Source organism: Phyllostomus hastatus, unplaced genomic scaffold (genome assembly GCF_019186645.2).
Source record: "Phyllostomus hastatus isolate PE091 unplaced genomic scaffold, TTU_PhHast_1.1 phas_contig_40, whole genome shotgun sequence".
Taxonomy (NCBI): domain Eukaryota; kingdom Metazoa; phylum Chordata; class Mammalia; order Chiroptera; family Phyllostomidae; genus Phyllostomus; species Phyllostomus hastatus.
In genome coordinates, this window is record NW_025333872.1 from 41,948,754 (window position 1) to 41,970,363 (window position 21,610).

Below are 21,610 nucleotides of genomic sequence, written 5' to 3' on the forward strand. Positions count from 1 at the left end.
TGTTGTGAAAACTATTTTTCAGAACAAAAATTAGGAAGAGCAGCATTGTTTTACATTTTTGCAGATCTCCGTACCGTCTTACCTAGAACATAGCAGGATTCGTCTCTTTCTGCATGCAGTCTATTGCAATATCTCATATGCAGCCCCTGGTAAATGCCACTGTACCCTCATGAAAGGACAACAGTGAAAAAAGGCCACATTGTCCTAATAGTAAGAAAACAGTTTCAATCTCATGGACCCTGGAGTCCCTAGACTTTCAAAACTGCTGGCTTAGGGGATGAGAATGGGGTTTAAAAATCATCTGTATTCACAAGCAGATATTGTCAGGGGTTTTCCCTTTTCGGGGTCCCCACTGCCCATAGAGGTTCTTTCTGTTGTAATGGTGTCACCTAAAGACAATGAACACAAGAAGAAAGTCTGGAACTGAGATGAAAAAGACAATGCTGAACTTCAGAGAGCCCTTATCTATTTATATAAGAGGACAATAAAATGTTTTGTTGCAGAAAAATAGTGTGACCTCAAAAAGCGTTTTCACTTTCCAGACCTCTTCGGTGAAAGGGGTGAACCCTGGACGTGGGGCGGGGGGGCAGGGTGTGGAGCCGAGCCATTGAAGCTATTCAGCAGCTCAAAGATCTGTACTGTGGTTCAGCAGCCTCTGTCACTTAAGCAGCTAAGTCACCGAGGCGGGCAGGGAGGTGGCTGACAGTGACTGAGGGTCCAAGGTGCACGGCCACCTCCTTTGCCTGTGTTAATCCCAACCCTTCCTTCATTTATATTTGAGGAGACAAAGCAAGAGGTGAGGTAATTTGCCCAAAGATCCTCCTGCTGGCAGCTGGGTCCCACCCTGGGCCAGTCAGTCCCCAGGTGCCCTCTCCTGTGCCCATCCCACCTCTCTGCATGCTGAAGGGGCCAACCAAATGCTTCCTTTGGGGAAAGAAATTCCTGCCCCATACTTGGCACCATGGATCGTAGATGCACCTCAGTAATTTTTAATCAAATTGTGCATGACTTGGATATGGTTTGGCCAAGAGAGCATCTGATGGGTTGGTTTGGGCCGAGTGTACCGGATAGTGAGTGAGGCCGTGCCTGGCATGGAACAGCTGCATTGCACAGCTTCAGGCGACACCATTCACGTCCTAGTTTCTACTCCATGTGAGTGGCGCCCTCTGGAGTTAAGCAGTGCACAACCTGCACACACCTATGTGGTGGCCCAGGCCTGGAGCATAAACGCCTGTTACTGTTGTGGACTGTCAGCCCCTTAAGGTCAGGGACAATGTCCATCTCTGGGTCTCCACAGACCAGGGAGGCATTGCAGGTCTGAGGTGCTTGCTGTGAATGCTTGGTGTCTCCTGCTAGGCTGGAAGCTCCGTGAGATCAGAGTGCCAGGTCCAACAAATTCTCTCACGCCATTGCTGCACTGGTGTGTAACGATGCCTCTTGCCTCCTTCAGGTCTTGCGCTTCAGTCGTGGGCGAAGCCTGAGGAAAAAGAGAGAGAGGCTCAAGGAAGAGAGGCGAGCGCAGTCTGTGCCAAGAGATGAGGTGGCACAAAGCAAGGTGGGGGGTAGCCTTCCCGCCCCTCCCCAGCTGCACCTACTCTCAGAGGGTGGGAACTACCTCCCCGCCTCCTGTGGGTTCTTCTGGCTGCTGCCAGGCCCTCTCTGTCTCTTCCTTTCACTGGGATCCTTCAAACTCTTGCCATTCTGTTCCCTTTGGCGTCATACCTCCAACCCTCCAGGATTTCAGATTGTGTGCCTGTGTGTGCGTGTGTTGCCCATCTTTCCCCACATCCTTGTGTGGTTATTGTTTCCAGCCCATGGACCCTTGGCCTTCCCACTGCCACGTGGGCAGCGCTGCTTCTCGGACTCTGGGCCTGTAATTGTATAGAGCAGTGCCTTTCTGAGTGTGGTGTCCATGGTGTCATTCGGGCCCTTGTTAGGAATGCAAATTTGGGCACCTCACCTCAGACCCACCGGAGCAGAAACTCCGGGGTGGGGCCCAGCCATCAGTGTGCGAACAAGCCCTCCCGGGGGTTCTGGTGCAGGTTACATTGTGAGAACCAGGAGTGGAGGTGGTTTTCCTCTCTTTCCACTTAGGGAATGGACACCGGCTCTGCACACTAGGAACGGTGCTCCCTGGGCAGACCACCCAGCACGGGGCACGGTGGTGACTCTTCCTCACTGACCCCTGGGTGGGCACCGTGTGCTGTGGACAGCTTGCACTGCTGTAGTGAAGCAAGGTTTTTCAGCTCTGCCACGAGGCAGAAGGCTAGGATGTGGAGCAAACTTGGGGCACATAACGTTTTATACCAAGCACTTATTCTCCTGTCTGTTATTTCACAGTCCCCTCATCGATTTCCAGGGTTAAGGCACTGTAACGCTGATTATGTTCCTGTGTGTGAATTATACATATTAATTTATAAAAGTTCTCACAAGAACCAGAAACATGGTTTTGTTTTGTTTTGTTTTTCATTTCAGAGGGTTCTCTCTGCTATGAACTGTGAGGGTCCAAGTTCCAGGAATGAGTGGAGTGGTTTCTTGTTGAATTACAGAAGACCAGAAATCTCTAATGCTGAGGTGTTTTTTGTGTGTGATAGGTTCCTGAAGTTCATGTATAATTAGACCCAAGATGATATTTTAGTTTGGCACTTAGTACGTAAAAGCTAAATATTCAGTTGACTGGGAAAAATGAGCATGTTCAGTGACGACCACCAAGCAGTGCCCCCGTGGCTGAAATTTGTCACTGGCAGAGGTTCCCATGGGTCCTGTGGTAGATGGAGTCCTGCACACAGAATTTTATACCATGACTGAAAAAGGCCAATGGGGCAAGTAGAACACATTTCTGGGCTTTTTTTCTTCTGTAGGGAAGTGTCTCGGCAGGAGACACCCCCAGTAGTGATCAGGCTGCACCCAGAAAAGAAGAGGCCAGAGAAGATTTCCTGTCAGCCTCCCCAGAACCCCGAGCGAAGGACAACAGGCAGAGAAAGTCAAGGCCCAAGGTCAGGAGGCACGCAAAAGCAGCCCAGACAGGGCTGGGAAGCTGGCTGGCGGAGGGCCCTGGGATAGCATCATGCCCAGCAGCTCAAACGCTCCTTCACTTGGTTGTCTGGTTCGGAGCCAGAGCACGGAATTGAATCTGGTTGACGTCAGACACAGGGTTGTGCTGCTGGGTTTCCTTGGACGTGTGGTGCTCGGAGTAGAGCGCACGAGGCAAAGAATGCACGGCAGGGTTCTCTGCCCAAAGGTGGATGAGGTGGGAACCACTGGCCGGGGGTCAGTCTTGCAGTTGTCACAGCGTTGAGGGGTGTCATCTCTTCCTCTCTCACAGGTGTCAGCGTTTTCTGACCCCACCCCACCTGCAGACCAACAGCCAGGACACCAGAAGAACTTGCACACTCATAGTCACCCTAAAAAGAAGCCCAGGCATCAGTGTTCACCTCCACCCCCTCCCCACGAGTTCAGGGCATACCAGCTCTACACACTGTACCGGGGCAAGGACGGGAAAGTGATGCAGGTACCTGCTGAGCCCTGCTGGGATGTGTGACTGTAGGCCTGCTGCAAGCTTGTGTGTTAAACAGCATATCCAAGGGCTGATACTCACTTAGGCATTGGCTTAAGTAGGTGTGAGCTTTGGAGAGAAGGCAGAGGGCCCACCCCACCTAAACAGTGAGATGTACTCCTGATGCTTAGGCCCAGGCCACGGAGGGAGGGGTGGTGACAAACTTTTCTGCAACGTCCTTCAGTGACCAGATTATTTTGAGGGCCCAGAGCAGATAAAAGCAGCCTGAGGACTGGGACCACATGACCTTCTGATTCTTCCCAGTGCCTGATGGACCCAACACTTGGCCTGGGAGACACTCCACAGTGTCAGCTGGGCTGAGTCTGTCTCTGTCATCTGTGCCTCCCGCTGCGCTGACAGCCCAGGATGAGTACTGAATGCTGGGTTTTGAAGGAGCGTGTGTTGGATTGACTCCTTTTTTGTTGCTTCTTAGGCACCAATAAATGGTTGTCGATGTGAGCCCCTCATCAACAAGCTGGAGAATCAGCTGGAAGCGACTGTGGAGGAGATCAAAGCAGAGCTGGGATCCGTTCAGGATAAAATGAACACAAAACTGGGGCACATGGAGAATAAGACCCAGCACCAAGTGAGTGAGTCGCCCAGCCACCCGCCTCACCGTGCTCTGGGAGAGAGTGTGATGGGGAGACGCTGAGCACTCCTTCTGGTCCGCAAACCCCGCCCCCGAGTGTGGGGGGCGGGGCTGACAGGGAAGAGGTCTGCTTGTGTGGCTGTACTAAAGCCTGTTCATTTAAATTAAACAGACAAACATGTTTCATTTGCTTCTGTTTATAAAAGTAATATATACCTACTACAGAGCATTTCTTAAAATATGAAAATTAGAAAGGAAAATGCATCACCTATACACCCACCCTGAATTAAACAGCACTGTTAATATTTGGGTTTATTTTCTTCCAGTCTTTTTATGTGTCTATGTACTCTATAAGCCTTTCCTATTAGGCACAAAATTAGAATAATCACATCTATAGTATATTCCTCTTCCAACTTTTTATCTGGAAATTTTCCAAACGCAGAGAACAGTCGAAGTAATTGTATAATGAATGCTCATACACCCTCCACCCAGTGCAGCTGTGTTTGCTCTGCATCTCTCACACGCTTTTTCCTCCTGCTGAACTGATGGAGACTCAGTTGCAGACCCTCCCAACACCCGCCTCTGTTGCAGAGTGCACTGGCTGCGAGTGAGGACTTTCACCTTCAGAACAAAACACCACCATCACATCTGAGAAGATGAATAACAGTTGCAATCTCCAGTTCAGAATTTCTCAATGCTCCCAAGATAGTTTTTTGTTGGCTGGGTTTTTTCCCCAAAATTGTAAGAAAAAGGTTATTTAGAAAGTTACAGAGATTAGTAGAAGTGAGCCAGCTGGGCTGAGTAGGCTCAGCAAACAAGTTACAGAAGCCCAAGGAGGGCTGTTGGAGCTTAGGAGAGGGAAAGGCAGAGGTAATGCCTGGGGGGAGGAAGGAGAGGGCGAAGGGAAAGGCGTGGGTGTGCTCCTGAGAGGGAGAGTACCTGTTTGCTTGTTTTTTAAATTTTATTTTTCAATTACAGTTTACATTCAGTATGACTTGGTATTAATTTCAGGTGTACAGCATAGTGGTTTTTTAATCTGGTTTTCATTTTTATTCCCAGCCCAGGACCCAGTGAATCCTTTGTGCACTTGTGTTATTTCTGGGGTTATTTATGAGTCTCCTTTAATCTAGAGCAGTCCCCAGTCCCTTCTTCAGCTTTTTGTTCCCTCCAGCAGTATCAACTTTTTAGAGTCCAGGGCAATTGTTTTGTAGGATGTTCTATATTCTGGATTTTTCTTTCCTTTCCTTTTTTTCCCCCATAGGAATGCATTTCCCTCAACATTTAATTATGATTTTTTTCAAGAATAAAGCAAAGTTGAAAAAATTTTAGTGAACGCTTACATGCCCAGCATCTACATTTAAACAGTAATATTTTGCTATATTGGCTTTGTCACAGTCACCCATCTACCCACTCCTCTATCTAGCTATCAGTTTTCCTTGCATGTTTAAATAAACTGTGTTACAGCAGTGTCAGACTCACAGGACGGGTGCAAGGACAGCACAGAGTCCCTGCACAGGCCGCTCCCAGTTTCAGTCTCCCGTTATCCACGTCTTCTGTCCGCATGTTGCGCTCGTCATGACCTATGAAACAGTGTTGACACGTTTTTTGTTAGATCCATATTTTATTCCGATTTCCTTAGTTTTTCCATAATATCCTTTTTCTGTTCCAGAATCTATTACATTTTTTAGTTGTCTTTTCTGCTTAACCTCCTCTGAGCTGTAATAGTTTCTCAGACTTGGTTTCTGATGACCTTGGCAGTTTTGAGGAGCACTGGTCAGGTATTTTGTAGAATGTCTCTCAATTTGGGTTTATTTGATATTTTCCTCATGATTCCCTTGGTGTTATGGGTTTTTGCACAAAAGGCCACAGAAATCAAGTGCCATTTTCAACTAGTTCTATTTGGTAATGAGTAATAATATTTCTTATGAGTAATAACATTAACTTCTGCAAATTGGCTAATGACTTCATGAAATTTATCTTTGCTTCTTCATAGTTAAAGGACATTTGACTCATACTTGATTAAAGAACACTTTTTATTTTTTAAAGATTTTATTTATTTTTAGATAGAGGGAAAGGGAGAGAAAAAGAGAGGGAAAGAAACATCAATGTGTGGTTACCTTTTGAGATCCCTTACTGGGGACCTGGCCCACAACCCAAACATGTGCCCTGACTGGGAATCGAACCAACGACCCTTTGGTTCACAGGCCCGCACTCATTCCACTGAGCCACACCAGCTAGGGCACACTTTTTATTTTAATTTTGAAAATCTGTTACTTTTTACATAAAGTAAATTTCACAGGAAATGTATAATTATACTGCTGTTATACCTATAGGAAAAGATGTTCAATCTTGCTGTAAAAATTCAAATTAGCATTATACAATAGTATTTTTACTTCTCAGATTATCAGAGATCAAAGAGTTCGATGATATAATATGTGGGTAAGGATGTAGGAGATCAGGAATTCCAATATATTGCAGATAGAAGTATAGATGAGAGTACCACTTAAAATGATAGCAGTAGCCATGAAAATTACAAATGCACATGCTTTTTGGTTCTTCATTCTTTTTAAAATCACTTTATTTTTCAATTACAGTTCACATACAATATTATGTTAGTTTCAGGTGTACATACCAGTGGTCAGACATTATATAACTTCCTAAGTGTTCATCGTGATACATGTCATACCCATCTGACACCATGCATAGTTATTAGAATATTATTGACTATATTTCCTATGCTTTACTTGATATCCCTATGACTGTTCTGTAACCATCAATTTGTACTTCTTAATCCCTTCACCTTTTTCACCCAGTACCCCCAACCCTCCTACCACTTGGCAACTGTCAAAATGTTCTTTGTATCTGTTTTTGTTCTGCTTGTTCATTTATTTGGTTTTTAGGTTCAATTGTTGATAGATATGTATTTATTGCCATTTTATTCATATTTTTATCTTGTTTCTTAAAAAAGACTTGTTAAGATTTTTAAAAATATTTATTTATTCTAAGACAGAGGGGAAGGGAGGGAGAAAGGAGGCAAGAGAAACATCAGTGTTGCCTCTTGCACATCCCCCACCAGGCCTGCAACCCAGGCATGTACCCTGACTGGGATCGAACCAGCGACCGTTTTGTTCACAGGCCTGTGCTCAATCCACCGAGCCACAGCTGGGGCTAAGATTTCATATAATACTAGTTGATGGTGGTGAACTCTTTGAGCTTTTTTTTTTTTGGTCTGGAAAGCTCTTCATATGTCCTTTGATTCTAAATGATAGCTTTTGCTGCCTAGAGTAATCTTGGTTGTAGATTCTTGCTTTTCATCACTTTTAATATTTCTTGCCAATCCCTTCTGGCCTGCAAAGTTTCTGTTGAGAAATCCACTATGGGCACTATGGGAGCTTTACAGTTTTATGGGAGCTTTCTTGTAGGTAATTAACAGCTTTTCTTGCTGTTTTAAGAGTCTCTCTTTGTATTTAACCTTTAACATTTTATTTATGATGTGTCTCTGTGTGGTCCTCTTTGGGTCCAACTTGTTTGGGGCTCTCTGTGCCCCTGGACTTGTATGTCTATTTCCTTCGCCAAATTAGGGAAGCCACGACCCCACTGGTTTTTACAGCCAGCGGTTACAGAGACTTCTCTTTCTGGCACTGGAACCCTAGGCTGGGAGATGTGGTGTGGGGCTGGGGCTCCTCAGAGGGAACCTCTGCTGCTGCAGATTTTTATCTGGCACACGCGGGTGTGGGTCCAACTTTTTCCATGTCTCTGCACTCTCACCAGTCTCCATGAAGCGCTTGTTTAAATACCTAGTTATAGGACTTCCATTCAGCCAGATTTCAGGTGGTTTGGGATGATTCTTGTTCTATAGTTTAGTTGCAACTTTGATGTGGTTGTGGGAAGAGGTGCACTACATTTACTTACACCGCCATCTTGACCAGAAGCTCACTGGATGTGTTTGAGTTTCTCTGTGGTGTTAAGTTGTTCCCCTATCCCTGCATTTCTGTAAATTTAAAGTTAGGTCTAGAGCAGTGGTTCTCCAAGTGTCATCTTCAGAGCAGCAGCAGTAGCAGCATCTAGGGACTTATGGGGGGAAAATTCAAAATTTTAGTCCTCAATACAGATATACTGAATTTAATTGAATTGTGAGTAAAATTTAGGGGGTGAGGTCTAACAACCTATGTTTTAACAAGACCTTCAGGTAATGCCAGTGCACCTAATGTTTGAGGACCATTGATCTAGATGTTTATTTAGGTTCAAGTTAAATGTGGTTTTTTGTAAGAATGCTTCATTGTTAATGATGTGAACTTCAGGTTACATCACATCGGAGGCTCATGTCCCAAAGTCCCATCATCAGTGGTGCTCAGTTCGACCTCTTGGCTGAGGTGGTGACCACTATCTCACCATTGTACAGCTGCATTTTCCCTCCAAATTAATAACAAATGTATGATGGATGTAATTTTTAAACCCAAAAAGAAAACTTTTAAAGAACTTCCAATATTAGTTTGATATGTTTACTGGGAAAAAAATCACATTGCAGAACATGTATCACCTTGATACTCTTCAGAGATCTTTTATTCTTGGTCTGGTATGTGTTCTGATAGGTTTTCTTCTTTATAGATAGTAATCTACAAGGTTATCACTTTTAAGCAGAAATGGAACAGTGCTGTGCTTTTTTTGGCAGCTTATTATTAAGTTTAGTAAGCTGTCTTAGACACGTTAAGTACGGTGTACTTTATGATGCTGGTACACCAGTTCCTGTGGGGGGCGGGATTCCATAGTTACAGCTCCTGCTTTTTTCCATAGTTTTACATTGAGTATTTCCCCATGTCCTGGCTTCATATCCCAGCATGATGACACAACATAGTTTATTTAACCATTCCTTTTTGTTAAACTTTAAAGTTGCTTATAATATTTCCAGTCACATAATGCTATGATGAGCATTTACAGGCACAAACTTCTGATTGCTTCCCAGAGTATTTGCTCAGAATTAAGACACCTGAGTGTGAAATTAAGAATATGTTTACCGCTCTTGATAATTATTGGTAAACTACTTAAGAAAAAGTTTGTACCAATTTACATCCTACCATCAGTGTCTCAGTTTCTGTCTCTACCCTTTGCCATTGTTTAATGTTATCATTTCTTGAAAGTTTTGGTCAAATTGATTATGGACATTTAATTGCTTAATTTTTACTTCCTTGTTTGTCCATGAGATTGAACATTTTTTAATTTTAAAAATTTTATTTTTCAGTTACAGTTTACATTGAAATTTTTTATTAGTTTCAGGTGTACAGTACAGTGGTTAGATAATCATATACTTTACAAAGTGTTCCCCCAATATTGCCAGTTCCCACCTGGCATCACACAGTTACTACAATTCATTGACTGTATTTTCCATGCCGTACTTCACATCTCCATTACTCCTGTAACCAGAAATTTGGATTTCTCATCTTGTCACCTTCTTCTCCCAGTCTCCCAAGCCCTCCCCACTCTGGCAGCCTTCGGTCTGTTCTGTGTGTCTGTGTCTGTTTCAATTTTATTTGTTTGTTAATTTTGCTGTTTAAATTCCACATATGACTGAAGAGGTTGAACATTTTTAGGGTTTATTTGCTGTTTTCATTTAGTGGAAAGCCTGTTTAAGAAATCGTCTCTTAATATATTGGTTAAGACTGTTTGAGAATGAAAATCCACTTCAGCTAGCCTAAGCCCGAAGAGGCATGTATCAGGCGAGTGCTGCGATGTCTCAAGGACCTCTCTTCGGTTCAAGGAACGTGACAGATTGGGGCGTACACTCTCAGTCCTCATCCAGATCACAAGGAAAGGACGGTGGCCCAGCTGAGTCTGGTGCTCCGGCCTGGACTTGTCCAGTGTGCCGGGAACAAAGCTGTGTGTTAACATGGCTGCTCTAGGCAGAGCCCTCTATACCGGGGATGGTGAGGTGGGAGAGCGGGCCAGCCGTAGAAAACAGGAGAGCAGTTCACAGACAATCCTGAGGGCTGAAGAGACAAAGCAGAAGTACTCTCCACATCTCCAGAACTGATCCTACTTTTTTTTATTTTTGAAAATCTGTGTGCGGAACCTTTTGCATGTCCCTGACAGGAGAGGAGCTGACCGGTGAGCCCTTAGGGGCCAGCTGCCCCTCACAACAGCTTCCCTCGCTCCTCTGGACCTTGTCAGAGCAGGGGAAGTTCAGCTGTCCTGGGTGTTAGGGCCCTGCTGTACATGCCAAGGTGAAGAGGGGACCCAGAAGGGCATGCGATTGAAAGGTGGCGACAATTATTTCTTCTCCGAAGCAGTCCCTTCAAACTCCTTCCACAGCCTTCTTCCTACTTGCTTTGACTACTTTTGATGACGCACCAAGAGGCTTTGTTCACTGGGAAAACTGGATAAAAGCCCTGAGTATTCAGCTTCTTTCACTACCTCTTGGGCAGCCACTGACATTTAAAAGGAGGAGAATAGCTCCATACTTTAAGAAATAGTTTTTCCTTTCAATCCTAGTCATGGATATACTGTTCTGAGACCTGTAAAAATTCTCCTTTACCTACAAGGCCTGCATTGGCTCAAGTTTTATATACACAGTATATTCACAGTCTCTTAAACCCCTTAGGGACTTTAACAAGTGGGAAACAGAAGCATTGGCCTAAATGGAATTTTTCTTAGTACTCTAAAAAATGAGAGTTCTGTGGCTACTACAGGAAAAGAGAATAGAATGGATGGTGGAGGTTGGCTTGCATTCTCCCCGGTCTCTGTATGGGCCCAGACCCCCTCAGGAGCCCATCCCCAGACTATCTCAGTCATGCACTCTCCGCCCATTGAATCCTAGATGCGCGTTCTGGACAAGTTGATGGTGGAGCGACTCTCAGCAGAGAGGACAGAGTGCCTGACCCGTCTGCAGCAGCACTCAGACACAGAGAAGCATGAGGGAGAGAAGCGACAGGTGAGAACTGGTATCTGTCAGCCCCTAACTGGTGATTTACTGCACTTTGCAATGATCAAAGACTGAGACCTATCCTCGGAAACTCGGAGGCTGAGGTCTCCTAAAAGTGTTTGCGTCACATAGCATGTTATTTGCATAACTCTGAAATGAAGTGAATCAGAACCTGTAGTTCAGTTCATGTTTGTTGCTGAATTTGCTGTGGCAACTGGTGGAGACTGAAAAGTTCATAGAACATGCTGGGGAAACGTGCTGTCTGCCTGAATCATTACTGTATGTTGTGTGTTTACCGGGCTGTGGCTGGGTTGAACAAGATTCGGTTCCTGCCCCGAGGGCGCGTGGTCTACTCAAGACCACAGACCTAATGGGAGCATTTGTGAGTGTGTGCAAGTTCATGCTCCTAAGTAGGCAGACACTCTTCGTTGGGAAGACTTGGGAAGCTTCAGTGTTTGAGTTAAGGGGCTCCACGTGACTTGATGAAGACTATGGACAGTGTCAGCCTGGGTGAGAGGTGAGGCCTGGTGTGCAGAAGGCAGGAAGAAGAGTGTATGTGGCCTGGGGGCAGGTGGATTACCCACAACTTAGGGGCTTGTCAGGATGGTATCCTCAACTATCATAAGTAACAGGTCCATTCTTGATGTTCTAATTCATACACCATGTATTAAATTCACCTGATAATTCTGTGTGTTTTTTAGCTGTCCTTGGTGGATGAATTAAAAACTTGGTGCATGTTAAAGATTCAGCATCTGGAACTGAAGCTTTCTGGAGATTCTAGGGCCCCTAGGGCTAAATCCACACCATCTACTTGCGAGTCCTCTACAGGTAACCCACATGCCGAGAGAGCGCCGTTCCTTCCAAAGGTGATGACACCCCCAGGTCCGGTTCCCTCCTGTCTCCAAAGGTGGCCCATATGACAGGGCCATGGAAAAACCGATTGCAGAGTGAACTTGTAGGGGCGAACACCGGGTTTTGTCATTACTGTATACTCGGTTCCTATATAGCAGTAAAGCACTCCTATGTAAGTGTTTAAAAATGTTTGAGTGAAGGAATAAAAGAACTGTTATCGTTGTTAGCAGTGCTTCAGGTACAATGTCGATGGTGTCCAAGTGGGCCCCAGAGACGAGGGTTGTTGGCGAATGGACATCGTCCTCCTCGGCAGCGCCCCTGACTTTGTCCTTCTTTCCCCTTCCCCTGCGGGATTGGCCTCTTACCTTTGCCCAGCTCTGTGAAACCCCTTCAAGCGCACTTCACACACTGAAGCTGCCTCAGGTGCTAGATAGGAGATGCTCCCAGCGAAGCATGTTTACCTGAGCCTCAGTGGTTAGCCCTTGGGTAATTTTGAAGACGTTCACATACTCAGTAAATAATTAGGCTTCCATGGGGAATTTTCATATGTGAAGTGTTTCATGTTACTGCAGGCCATCTCTGGAACTGTGGTTTTATCTTCTTTATGATCATAACAATGGGGAAAATCCTTGGCTAATTTTTCATGCTACATCTAGTTATGGAGCTTGGCCTGGAGCTCTTTCCACGCTGGTGCTTGGGTCGAGGAACCACTACCCGGGGCTGTGGGGGGAAAGGACCCAGAGGTCAGAGAGCGAAGATGCACATTCTCATTGATAAATACCTAGTTCTGTTTTGAGACACGTGTTAAGCTGTGTCTCCTTAGCAAGCAAGAGATGGTCCCCAGAGCAAGCAAGAGATGCTCTACCCTAGAAGTAGGGTAGATGGAGACAGGCTAAAGGAAAAACCGGCAACTTTTTTTGGCTTAGATGCCACCAGCATGGTTAACACCCAGGAAAGATGTGACAAGCCACGGTGATGACCCGGGGAGAGGTGGAAGGAAGGGCAGAGAAGTTGCACCTTGTGGCTGGTGACTGGGAAGGCTGGTCATTTATCAGATTCTTGGGACTCTGAAAAGCTGACCACAGCCACGTGATTGTGTGAATGTGGATTTGTTCTGACTTGTGCTTTTTCTTCCAAACACAGGTGTGGATCCATCCGTGGTGACCGCAGGTCCAGTGGCAGCTTCGGACAGTTCCCCTCAGGTGGTCAGGCCCAAGGAAAAGGCCCTCAACACCACGGCTACCCACAGACTCCAGCAGGAGCTGTCTTCCTCAGACTGCACAGGCTCCCGACTGAGGAACGTCAAAGTCCAGACAGCCTCGCTGCCTTTGAAGGAGGCAGCGAGGGGTGACCCGCAGGCTGGGCCCTGTGTCGACAGAGGCACGCAAACCAAGAAGTCTGCGAAAAGCGGGCAGACGAGGCACCGAGCCCAGCACCCAGCACCCAGCAACACCTGCGGGCAGCCACCACCAGCAACGGGCAGCAAGCAGGCTGCCCCTCGTGTTCGAGACACCTCCCAAGCTCTGGAGATCACGCAGTACTTTTTTGAGGCTGTCGCTACGCAGATGGAAAAGTGGTATGAAAGAAAGATTGAAGAAGCACGAAGCCAAGCCAGCCAGAAAGCCCAGCAAGACAAGGCCACACTGAAGGAACATATTAAAAGTTTGGAAGAGGAACTTGCTAAGCTCAGGACTAAGGTTCAGAAGGAAAATTAGGACCTAGGAAGTGGCCCAAGACAGGACTCTTGAGGATTTCTAGTTTTGCACCTGCAGAATAGTTATGCCCAAGGTGTCAGTTACTGTGCACAGAGCAGACTTGCCTTTAACAGATCACTGCTTTCTAAAATGTGCCAGACACACACGTTTCCTATGCCCTGAAGTTATGAAGACTTCAACAATTAAACTGAAACCAGGGAAAGCTTGCTTAGTGTCAGGTTTCATTACAAATTTAAAACCTCAGTCCAGGTTCATCTGAAGTTCAAAAGCTCAGATTAAGTGAGCCACGAAGAAACTAAATGACGTGTCAGCCTAAACCCTAAAATTCAGGATGTACAAAATAACAGCAAGAAAACAAAGTTAACCCCTTGTGAACTCCACTAGTCATGCACATAAACACACCTGCTGTGCCTAGATGAGAGTGTCATTCTGGGAAAGCGGTAACAGATGCGCTAAACCCTCTCTCAAATGTGTAATTCTCAAAATGCTGACATTTTAATCAGGTGAAAACCTATCAGATTTTGAGGAGAAAGACTTGCATGGTGTCACAAGACCAGTTTAGCTTAAAAGAAAATGTTTTGGCCCTGACTGGTGTGGCCCTGTGCGTTGGGCGTTGTCCTGCAAACCGAAAGGCCGCTGATTCGACTCCCAGGCGGCAGGTGCCTGGGCTGAGCCCCCAGGTGGGGGTGTGCTGGAGGCAACCGATCGATGTTCCCCTCACACATCAGTGTTTCTCTCCCTCTCTCTCCCTCCCTTCTCTCTAAAAATAAATAAAAATCTTTTAAAAAATGTTTTCAAAAGTCAAAGTATTTTTAAAAATAGTTAATTGGATAATAGCACTGGGAATATTTATTAATAATGAACTCATATTAGAAAGGTTCAAACATTTGATCATGGTTTCTATATTTTCAGCCAAAATGTAGAAATACTACAGTCAATTTATCTTTGTGATTTTAAAGCCAGTTAATGGAAAAATTCACATAACAATCATCTGAAACTTATATAACCTATTCACAATCAAACCAGTTTATCTCAAAGTACCTTTCTGAATTTGAGCTTACTGGTCTGTACTTTATAAAGAAATGAGGCTGTTTCTTGAAAGTATTTCATTTCTAATGGAGTTCTGTCATTAAAAAAAAAAAACCTCAAAAGCTTTTCCACTGCTTTGTAGTGACTATGTCAAAGTAAATAATTCAGTAACTTGATCTAGACCCCATCATTTCCAGCTTCACATAGCTCTAAGGATTTTTCCCTGCTCTGTAGAATATAGTTATAAAAGTAGCTTGGGTGTGTTTAATCTTTGAATTTAATTATCTTCCAAACGTCTTGTCCCTTGAAATGTGGGATTATATTCATCTAAAATTCCACATACGCACAGAACCCTCAGTTCTAGTTCTATAAACTCAGGTACTGAGTAAGTATTGCCTGTAATTTTGAATAAAATGTTGCTCATTGAGCCAAAGAGAAAAGAAGGATGTCTTGCCATGGAAAACCAAAGTATGTCTTTAGCCTCTTTGCTTTTGCCTACCAAAGCTCACATTGTTTCTCTTTTTCTTAATAGCGACAATCTGTGGACATAGACATTCCCCGCAAATGTTGGCATGTGTCAGCATTTGGAACCTGGACAGGGAGTTAGTTTGGTGCTCTCAGGCTCGTTTTCATGTTGTGAGCTTGTCTTGTTTCTCAACTACTGTGTAAGTGGACGGTTCTTGCCTCAAGACTCTTTGGACTGCTACCTGTAGAGGTTCTTACTTTCCTCTTTCCATGTTCGGGATGCAATCACAGAATTGTAGAGCCAGATGGCACCGTCAGGCCATGGAGTGCTTTGGTGGGAAGTATTTTGATTACGTAACTCCTACCCAGCAGAAGCAGGCAGCATCATTGTGAACTAAATATTTTTTGTCAAAACCACAGTTAGGGAAGAGACTAGGCAGGAATGAGAAAGGTCGAATGCACCTTGTCTGAAGACGACACAGGTCTTGTCTCTCAAAGATGGGGAAACCTATTGTATCACAGAGGCAAGGAGAGAGCACAGGGTCGGTCAGCCTTCCAACTCAGCCGGCAGCATCTCACCACCGATGCGCCAGCTTTTCTAACAACTGCACTTTCTCTGTTTTTGTTCCTTAGTGTCAAAAACTTAACTATAGGTCTGACGTGTATTTTTCCCTTGTGCTATGTACTAAAATAAGCAAATGCCACAAGAGTCCTCTTCCAAAGAAGCAGAACTATTAATAATTTATGCGTGTTGTGTAGGTTGTTTCAAACTAAGGCTGGAACTTCCAATAGCTGTGGGGAAAGTGGTGTAAAATGCATGGGTTGTACAGCATTGCAGTATTTTTGTTAGTGCATTATTGCGTTTGAGTAAATATCTGTGACAGACTGAATTATAAGTTCTAATCTTTCTTTTGGCTTTGGGAGCCCAAAATAAAGGAAGCGATGTTTTCATGTTATACTTTTTTTTTTTTCAGTCAAGCATTGATACTTGAGTGGTACATTGTCTTCTATAGAATATTTTTGTGACCTTGAATTTGGGACTCTTCTGAGCATTAGACTTGTTTCTAAACACTATGGATACTGAATTCCATATTTAAAACATGGAAGTGTGAATACTGGTTCACTTACATTTTCATTTGTGCAGCGAACCAAATTTTATGGTTCCCGAAAGAGTCCCTGCACCCAGCCCACTGCACACTGTTTCCATAAAAGTGTAATTTAAATACATCTGCTTTAAAGTGGAGATCAGGTGAGCTGCATGAAAAATATTTTTTAAGAAGCCTGCTGTAACATGGAAAAACTTCTCAGTGCAAGCTTAAACAAATGTTGTTTAAACTGTTGACCTTTTGGAAAATACAGAAGGGTAACATTACCCGTGATTTTATGCAGGTAAGAGAACATTTTATGACTAACAAATTGTTCCTAAAAGCTAAATATAATTCTTCTTGTGATATAAAAACCAACCAATTAAGACTTAAAAGACAAACCAGCCCTGACTGGTGTGGCTCAGTGGGTTGGGCATCGTCCTTCAAATCAAAGGGTCACTGGTTTGATTCCCCGTCAGGGCACATGCCTGGGTTAGGGGCCAGGACCCCCATGGAGAGCATGCAAGAGGTAATCAATCGATGTCTCTTCCCTCTCTCTCCTCCTCCCTTCCCCTCTCTCTGAAAATAAAACCTTTTAAAAACACAAACCAGTTTTAAAAAGCTAATGGCCTTTTAGAATACATTTTATGAATAGGAAAAACCATTAAAACATTTTGGGCCCTGGCTGGTGTAGCTCAGTGGATGGAGTACAGGCCTGCAAACCAAAAGGTTGCTGGTTTGATTCCCAGTCATGGCACATGCCTGGGTTGTGAGCCAGGTCCCCAGTGGGGGACATGCAAGAGACAACCACACATTGATGTTTCTCTCCCTCTCTTTCTCCTTCCCTTCCCCCTCTCTAAAATAGATAACTTTTTAAAAATCCATATTTTGTTATAGTTTTATTTACGGGGAAACCTTTTCCAATAATAGTGAGTCAAATATTGTGACTATAAATTTGAATATATTTAACACAAAAGTAAGACAACACAGCAAAGTACTTGTTTTTAATACAAAACAGTGAGTAGAAAGTGATTCACTCTTCACAGGAAACAATTTAATCCTAATATAATTTTTCAAGTGTTTGATTCAAGGAAGGAAATAGCTTATTGTGATTTCTAGTTTGGCACAGAGTGACAACTTGTTTTTATACTGTTTGGATCTTAATCTACATAATCCCACTTTTTTTTTCAGAGTAGATGTGAGCTGCTTCCATTTGGTTTTTTCCTTGCTTTTCCCTGATTCCACACAATGGACAATGATAACAGGTGAATACGGTCTCTGCCTCGCCGCAACACGTACACCAGGAAGTGCAGTTTCCTCAGGTTAGAGAGTCGTCTGTCTATGCAGGCAGGTGCACTGCCTTGCCTGTGCCATGAATTTAACATTTCCAACCTGCCGGCACACTTACAAGGGGGAGATGACACGGGGACAGTTGATATGTTAAATAATTAATAGCCACTTCTCGTGGGCTAGAAAGGTTTTGTATTTTAGAAAAAAAGTTAATATAAAGATTGATTTATTGTTAGTTCAAATACATAAGCTGAACTTTCAAACTTCTTAAACTTTAGGAACAAAACTTTCACATTCAAACAAGAGTACAGTTTAAAAGGAACATATCCAAAAAGTTAGTTTGTTGTCAAATCCAAAATGCTGATAAAGATGATGAACAAAATGTATTTCACCAGCAGCTCTTTTCTAGTCAACATCTTAGTAAGCAGCCATGGCTTCGTATGAGAAGAAATTGCCAAATACATTTGCTTATGCTAAACAAGACTTGGCCTATAATTCAGAGGGAATAGTCAAAGCTTTGTCATTGTCAAAACATGAATGTAAGTGACCAAGTAAACTGTTCTTTAGAAACAAAGGTAAAATCTTGTCCATCATTATAATCTTAGCCTCTGGAAGACATTTTTAGTATTTTACCCACTTGGAAAAACAAATGGAACTCCAAGTTAGGTTTTCTTGGAGTCTTTGGTATTTGCATCTTACAAATTCAAACCCCAAGTGTTCTCTGTTTCCCACGTACCCACTGTTAGGAAGGGCACCGCCCAATCACTGACTTGCTCACCTCCTAAAAGGATGATTGTTAGCTTCCAGATTTTAGGTTTGCTAGAGGTAGCCTACACTTACGTACGTCTGGCAATTGTGCTACACAAAGAATATTTCTAAAGTGTTTTCAAAAACTTCACAAATGCTTTTTTCATCAGATGGCTTTGCAGTAGGTTGACTAACGCAAAATCTAAAAATTGTCTTATGCAAGCGCTTTGCATTAGTAGGTTGCCCTGTGGAAGAGTGTTCAGAATTATTTTGCTCTGTGAGCTCTGAGGCTGTGGGACAGGGAGGTGGACCTGATAATGCAGGTCACTCACATGCCCCACCATCGGCTCATGCCTCTCCTGTGGTGCACAGTCCAATACTAGATACCTAGTATTTTCATTCTGCCTCTTTTCTGTCTTTCAGGTGCTGGTCAGATTCTTGGATTAACATTTTAGACCTGTTCTATAGATTAGCAGAGTACTTCAGTCTGCAGGACTAACAATTCCAGCCTCATACCATAAACTTGCACTAAATTGTTACATTTGGTCTCTTTCAAAAATGTCCTCAAGTTCACTTCCTTCTCTGATGTAGTCTTCAAACTTTCTTCTTCCTGTCATAGTGGGAGAACCTAAAACACTGAAGACCCTCCCTAATGACTTACTGTATTTCTACATGGATGTTAAGGTAATTGCATTAGTTTCATTCAGAAATTGCCTAAAAAGAAGTTGCCTTCTCTTACAGTGTACAAGGTGTTCACTAAGCCTCTCTTTTCAACAAAGTCCTAGCTTCACAATTGTGATCTTTTTGAGGATCAGATCACGACACATTTGAACAACATACCTCAGCAGCCCTGAGGGGTAATGGAGGGTTTTTTCCAAGGAAGTTCTAGGTTATCTCCTGAGGTCAGTACACCCCCAATCCTACATCTCATTCTGTTTCTGAAAAACAGCTTTATTGAGTTGCACAACGTTATACGTCAATTATATCTCAACTTTAAAAAACCACAAACAACTTTACTGAGGTATAATTCACATACATAAAAAATGTACATTTTTTACATATGTACATATTCACAGCATTGGACAACCAACACCAAAATGTAACTTCATGATATTTTCATCACCCTGAAAAGAGAACCCCTTATCGACTTACTCTCCATTCCACTCAGAGCGCCGGCAACCACTAATCATTCTGCCCAGTCTACACGTTTCCTATAAAGGGAATCATCCATTATGTGATCTTTTGTGACTGCTGCCTTTATGTTTTCAAGTTTCATCTGTGTGTAGCATGTATCAGTATTTCACTCCTTTTTATTGCTGAATGTTTTATTGTATAGATATACCATATTTTATTCATTTATCAGTTGGTGGGCATTTGGATTATTTCTACTTGTCGGCTGTTATGAAATAATGCTATTAACATTTGTATATGTGTTTTCAATTCTCCTGGTTGTAAGCCTAGTCATAAAATTGCTGAATCTGGGAACTATGTTTACCCTTTTGAGCTGACAGTCTGTTTTCCGAAGTGGCTACACTACATTATGTCTCCACCAGCACTGTGTGAAGGTTCCGATTTCTCCACATCTTCACCAGTACTTGTTACCATCTCCATTTTTAATTATAGCCATTCTGGTGGATGTGCAGTATCTCACTGTGGTTTTGATTTGCTTTTCTCTGATGTATAATGGTGCTGAGTATCTTTTTACAGGGCTAACTGTCCATTTGTTGTACTTTGTACTAGGTTTTGCTTCTTACAAAAACTGCTGACAAATCCAGAAACATTTTCAAAATACAGCTATGTTTTCCAGTGCTAAGGCAATTATTCTGATACAACTTTTGTTTGCTCTCTGTGCAGTGCTATGCTCCATATTCTGGAGTGTTGGAAATATGGTTTGACTTGACTTTGGGCTGCCCATCCTTAAGCTTAAGCTCCTCCAAACATATGGAGACCGAAAATCTTTCAGAATAATGCCATCATTAAGCTTTTGCTAAAGCAAGTGTTTTCTCTAACTCCTTGAGCTGCATGTTGCCTTGTGTGATCATCATCCGGATTGTATCCTGTAGGAGAAAATGAAATCTGGTCACTGTTTTACCTGGTTAATCAAGGTACAGCTGTATTACAGCATCTGTTAAAGTCAGGAACCAACAATGAGAATTCAAATGGCTGCATATTAAGAAAGCAAAAGCTAATGATCAGGAGTGCACAGTGTGGGGAGTCACCCTTCCCAAACCATCATGCTGTAGTGTTTATTATCTTTGTGGGGTGGGGGGAGGCAGCAGGGGGAGGTTAAGAGAAAGTCAGGTGATGCTAGTGTAGAATGCAGATATAGCAAAGTTGTAAAATTTTAAATATTTAAAAAGTAGAAAATCTGTAACATTAGACCAATGATCAAAATATACCATCTCAGTGACATTTATACTCCAAAATGCCTACTTGTAAAAATTCACTGGACAGCACAAGGGGTCAGGGCCTATGATCGTGTTCTTACCTCTTCAGTGGCACTTTTGTTTCTTTTGAATTCTTCCCGTGCCCAGTCCTTCAGGTATTTGCGATCAGAATCATTTGGGACTTGCCGGATTGCTTGCAAAATCCTTCGGTAGAGAAGCAGAACTTGTTGCCTTCTCAAGAACTGCAAAGGGGAGGAGAAATATCAGTTACAACCGCACAACTGACAGCCCAGAGGGCTCTACTTTAGCAAATCATACCATAACCAGATAATTATCTTTGGTCCTTAATTTTGAAAAGGCCAAAGAAAAATCTTTTTTTTTCTTTTAAGAAAATGACAAGTTTATTAAAGCTGTTTGCTTATGCCTCTGTCAAACATAACCCTTAAAATCAAGAGCGCACTACTGGGCAGCAAAGGGGCTACCAGACTCGCAGAGCACAATAACAGCACTTACTCTAAGTTAACGCATTTGTTAAAATCCTGTAGTAATCTCGTTTGCTCTTTACCATAGCTGAATACAACAGGCAGAACTGTTTTTACTGTAGACACTGGGCAGCTGAGGCGTCAGTGGACCAAGAGATCTACAGCCTGCCCGACCTGTTCGGTTCAGACTGGAAGACAGGGTCCCGCCGGCCCCGCCCTTCCCCTGCCTTCTACCTTCCAGCGGACAGGACAGGACAGCACAGCGGGAAGCCCCGCCCCCTCCAGCCCAGGCCTGATATCGTGCGCAGGGTCACCGGCCCCAGCTGCTCCCCAGACGCATTCCATAGATTGTGTGTAGCGAGAGCTGACCCAGGAAAGAGGCTCTACAAGGCCCATGACAACAGTTGGTACCTGCTTTAGCGTTAGTGTTGCTGGGGGCAAGCGGGAAGCAGCCATGTCCTCCAGAACGTGGGTTGGCTGCAGCCATAGTGCGCAGG

General features: G+C 43.7%; 2 protein-coding genes across 3 annotated transcripts in view; one reads left to right on the forward strand and one right to left on the reverse strand.

Annotated features, from left to right (window-relative positions):
* ANKRD6 (ankyrin repeat domain 6) overlaps positions 1-14,394 on the forward strand; it is a 181,750-nt gene extending 167,356 nt beyond the window's left edge. The window contains exons 10-16 of one of the 2 annotated variants that reach the window (XM_045844083.1): positions 1,451-1,555; positions 2,862-2,996; positions 3,326-3,511; positions 3,990-4,142; positions 10,957-11,070; positions 11,763-11,889; positions 13,057-14,394. In XM_045844083.1, the coding sequence (XP_045700039.1) occupies positions 1,451-1,555; positions 2,862-2,996; positions 3,326-3,511; positions 3,990-4,142; positions 10,957-11,070; positions 11,763-11,889; positions 13,057-13,628 (1,392 nt within the window). In that variant the 3' untranslated portion in view covers positions 13,629-14,394. The remainder of the gene's footprint in view (positions 1-1,450; positions 1,556-2,861; positions 2,997-3,325; positions 3,512-3,989; positions 4,143-10,956; positions 11,071-11,762; positions 11,890-13,056) is intronic. The other variant, XM_045844084.1, reaches the window with a different exon arrangement.
* Positions 14,395-17,148: 2,754 nt separating this feature from the next.
* On the reverse strand, positions 17,149-21,603 carry LYRM2 (LYR motif containing 2). The gene is made up of 3 exons (XM_045844091.1): positions 21,525-21,603; positions 20,733-20,873; positions 17,149-20,301 (listed from the first exon to the last, which is right to left on the reverse strand). Exons 1-3 carry the CDS (start codon positions 21,567-21,569, stop codon positions 20,221-20,223), a joined length of 267 nt encoding a protein of 88 aa, XP_045700047.1. The 5' UTR covers positions 21,570-21,603; the 3' UTR covers positions 17,149-20,220.
* Positions 21,604-21,610: the final 7 nt, after the last annotated feature.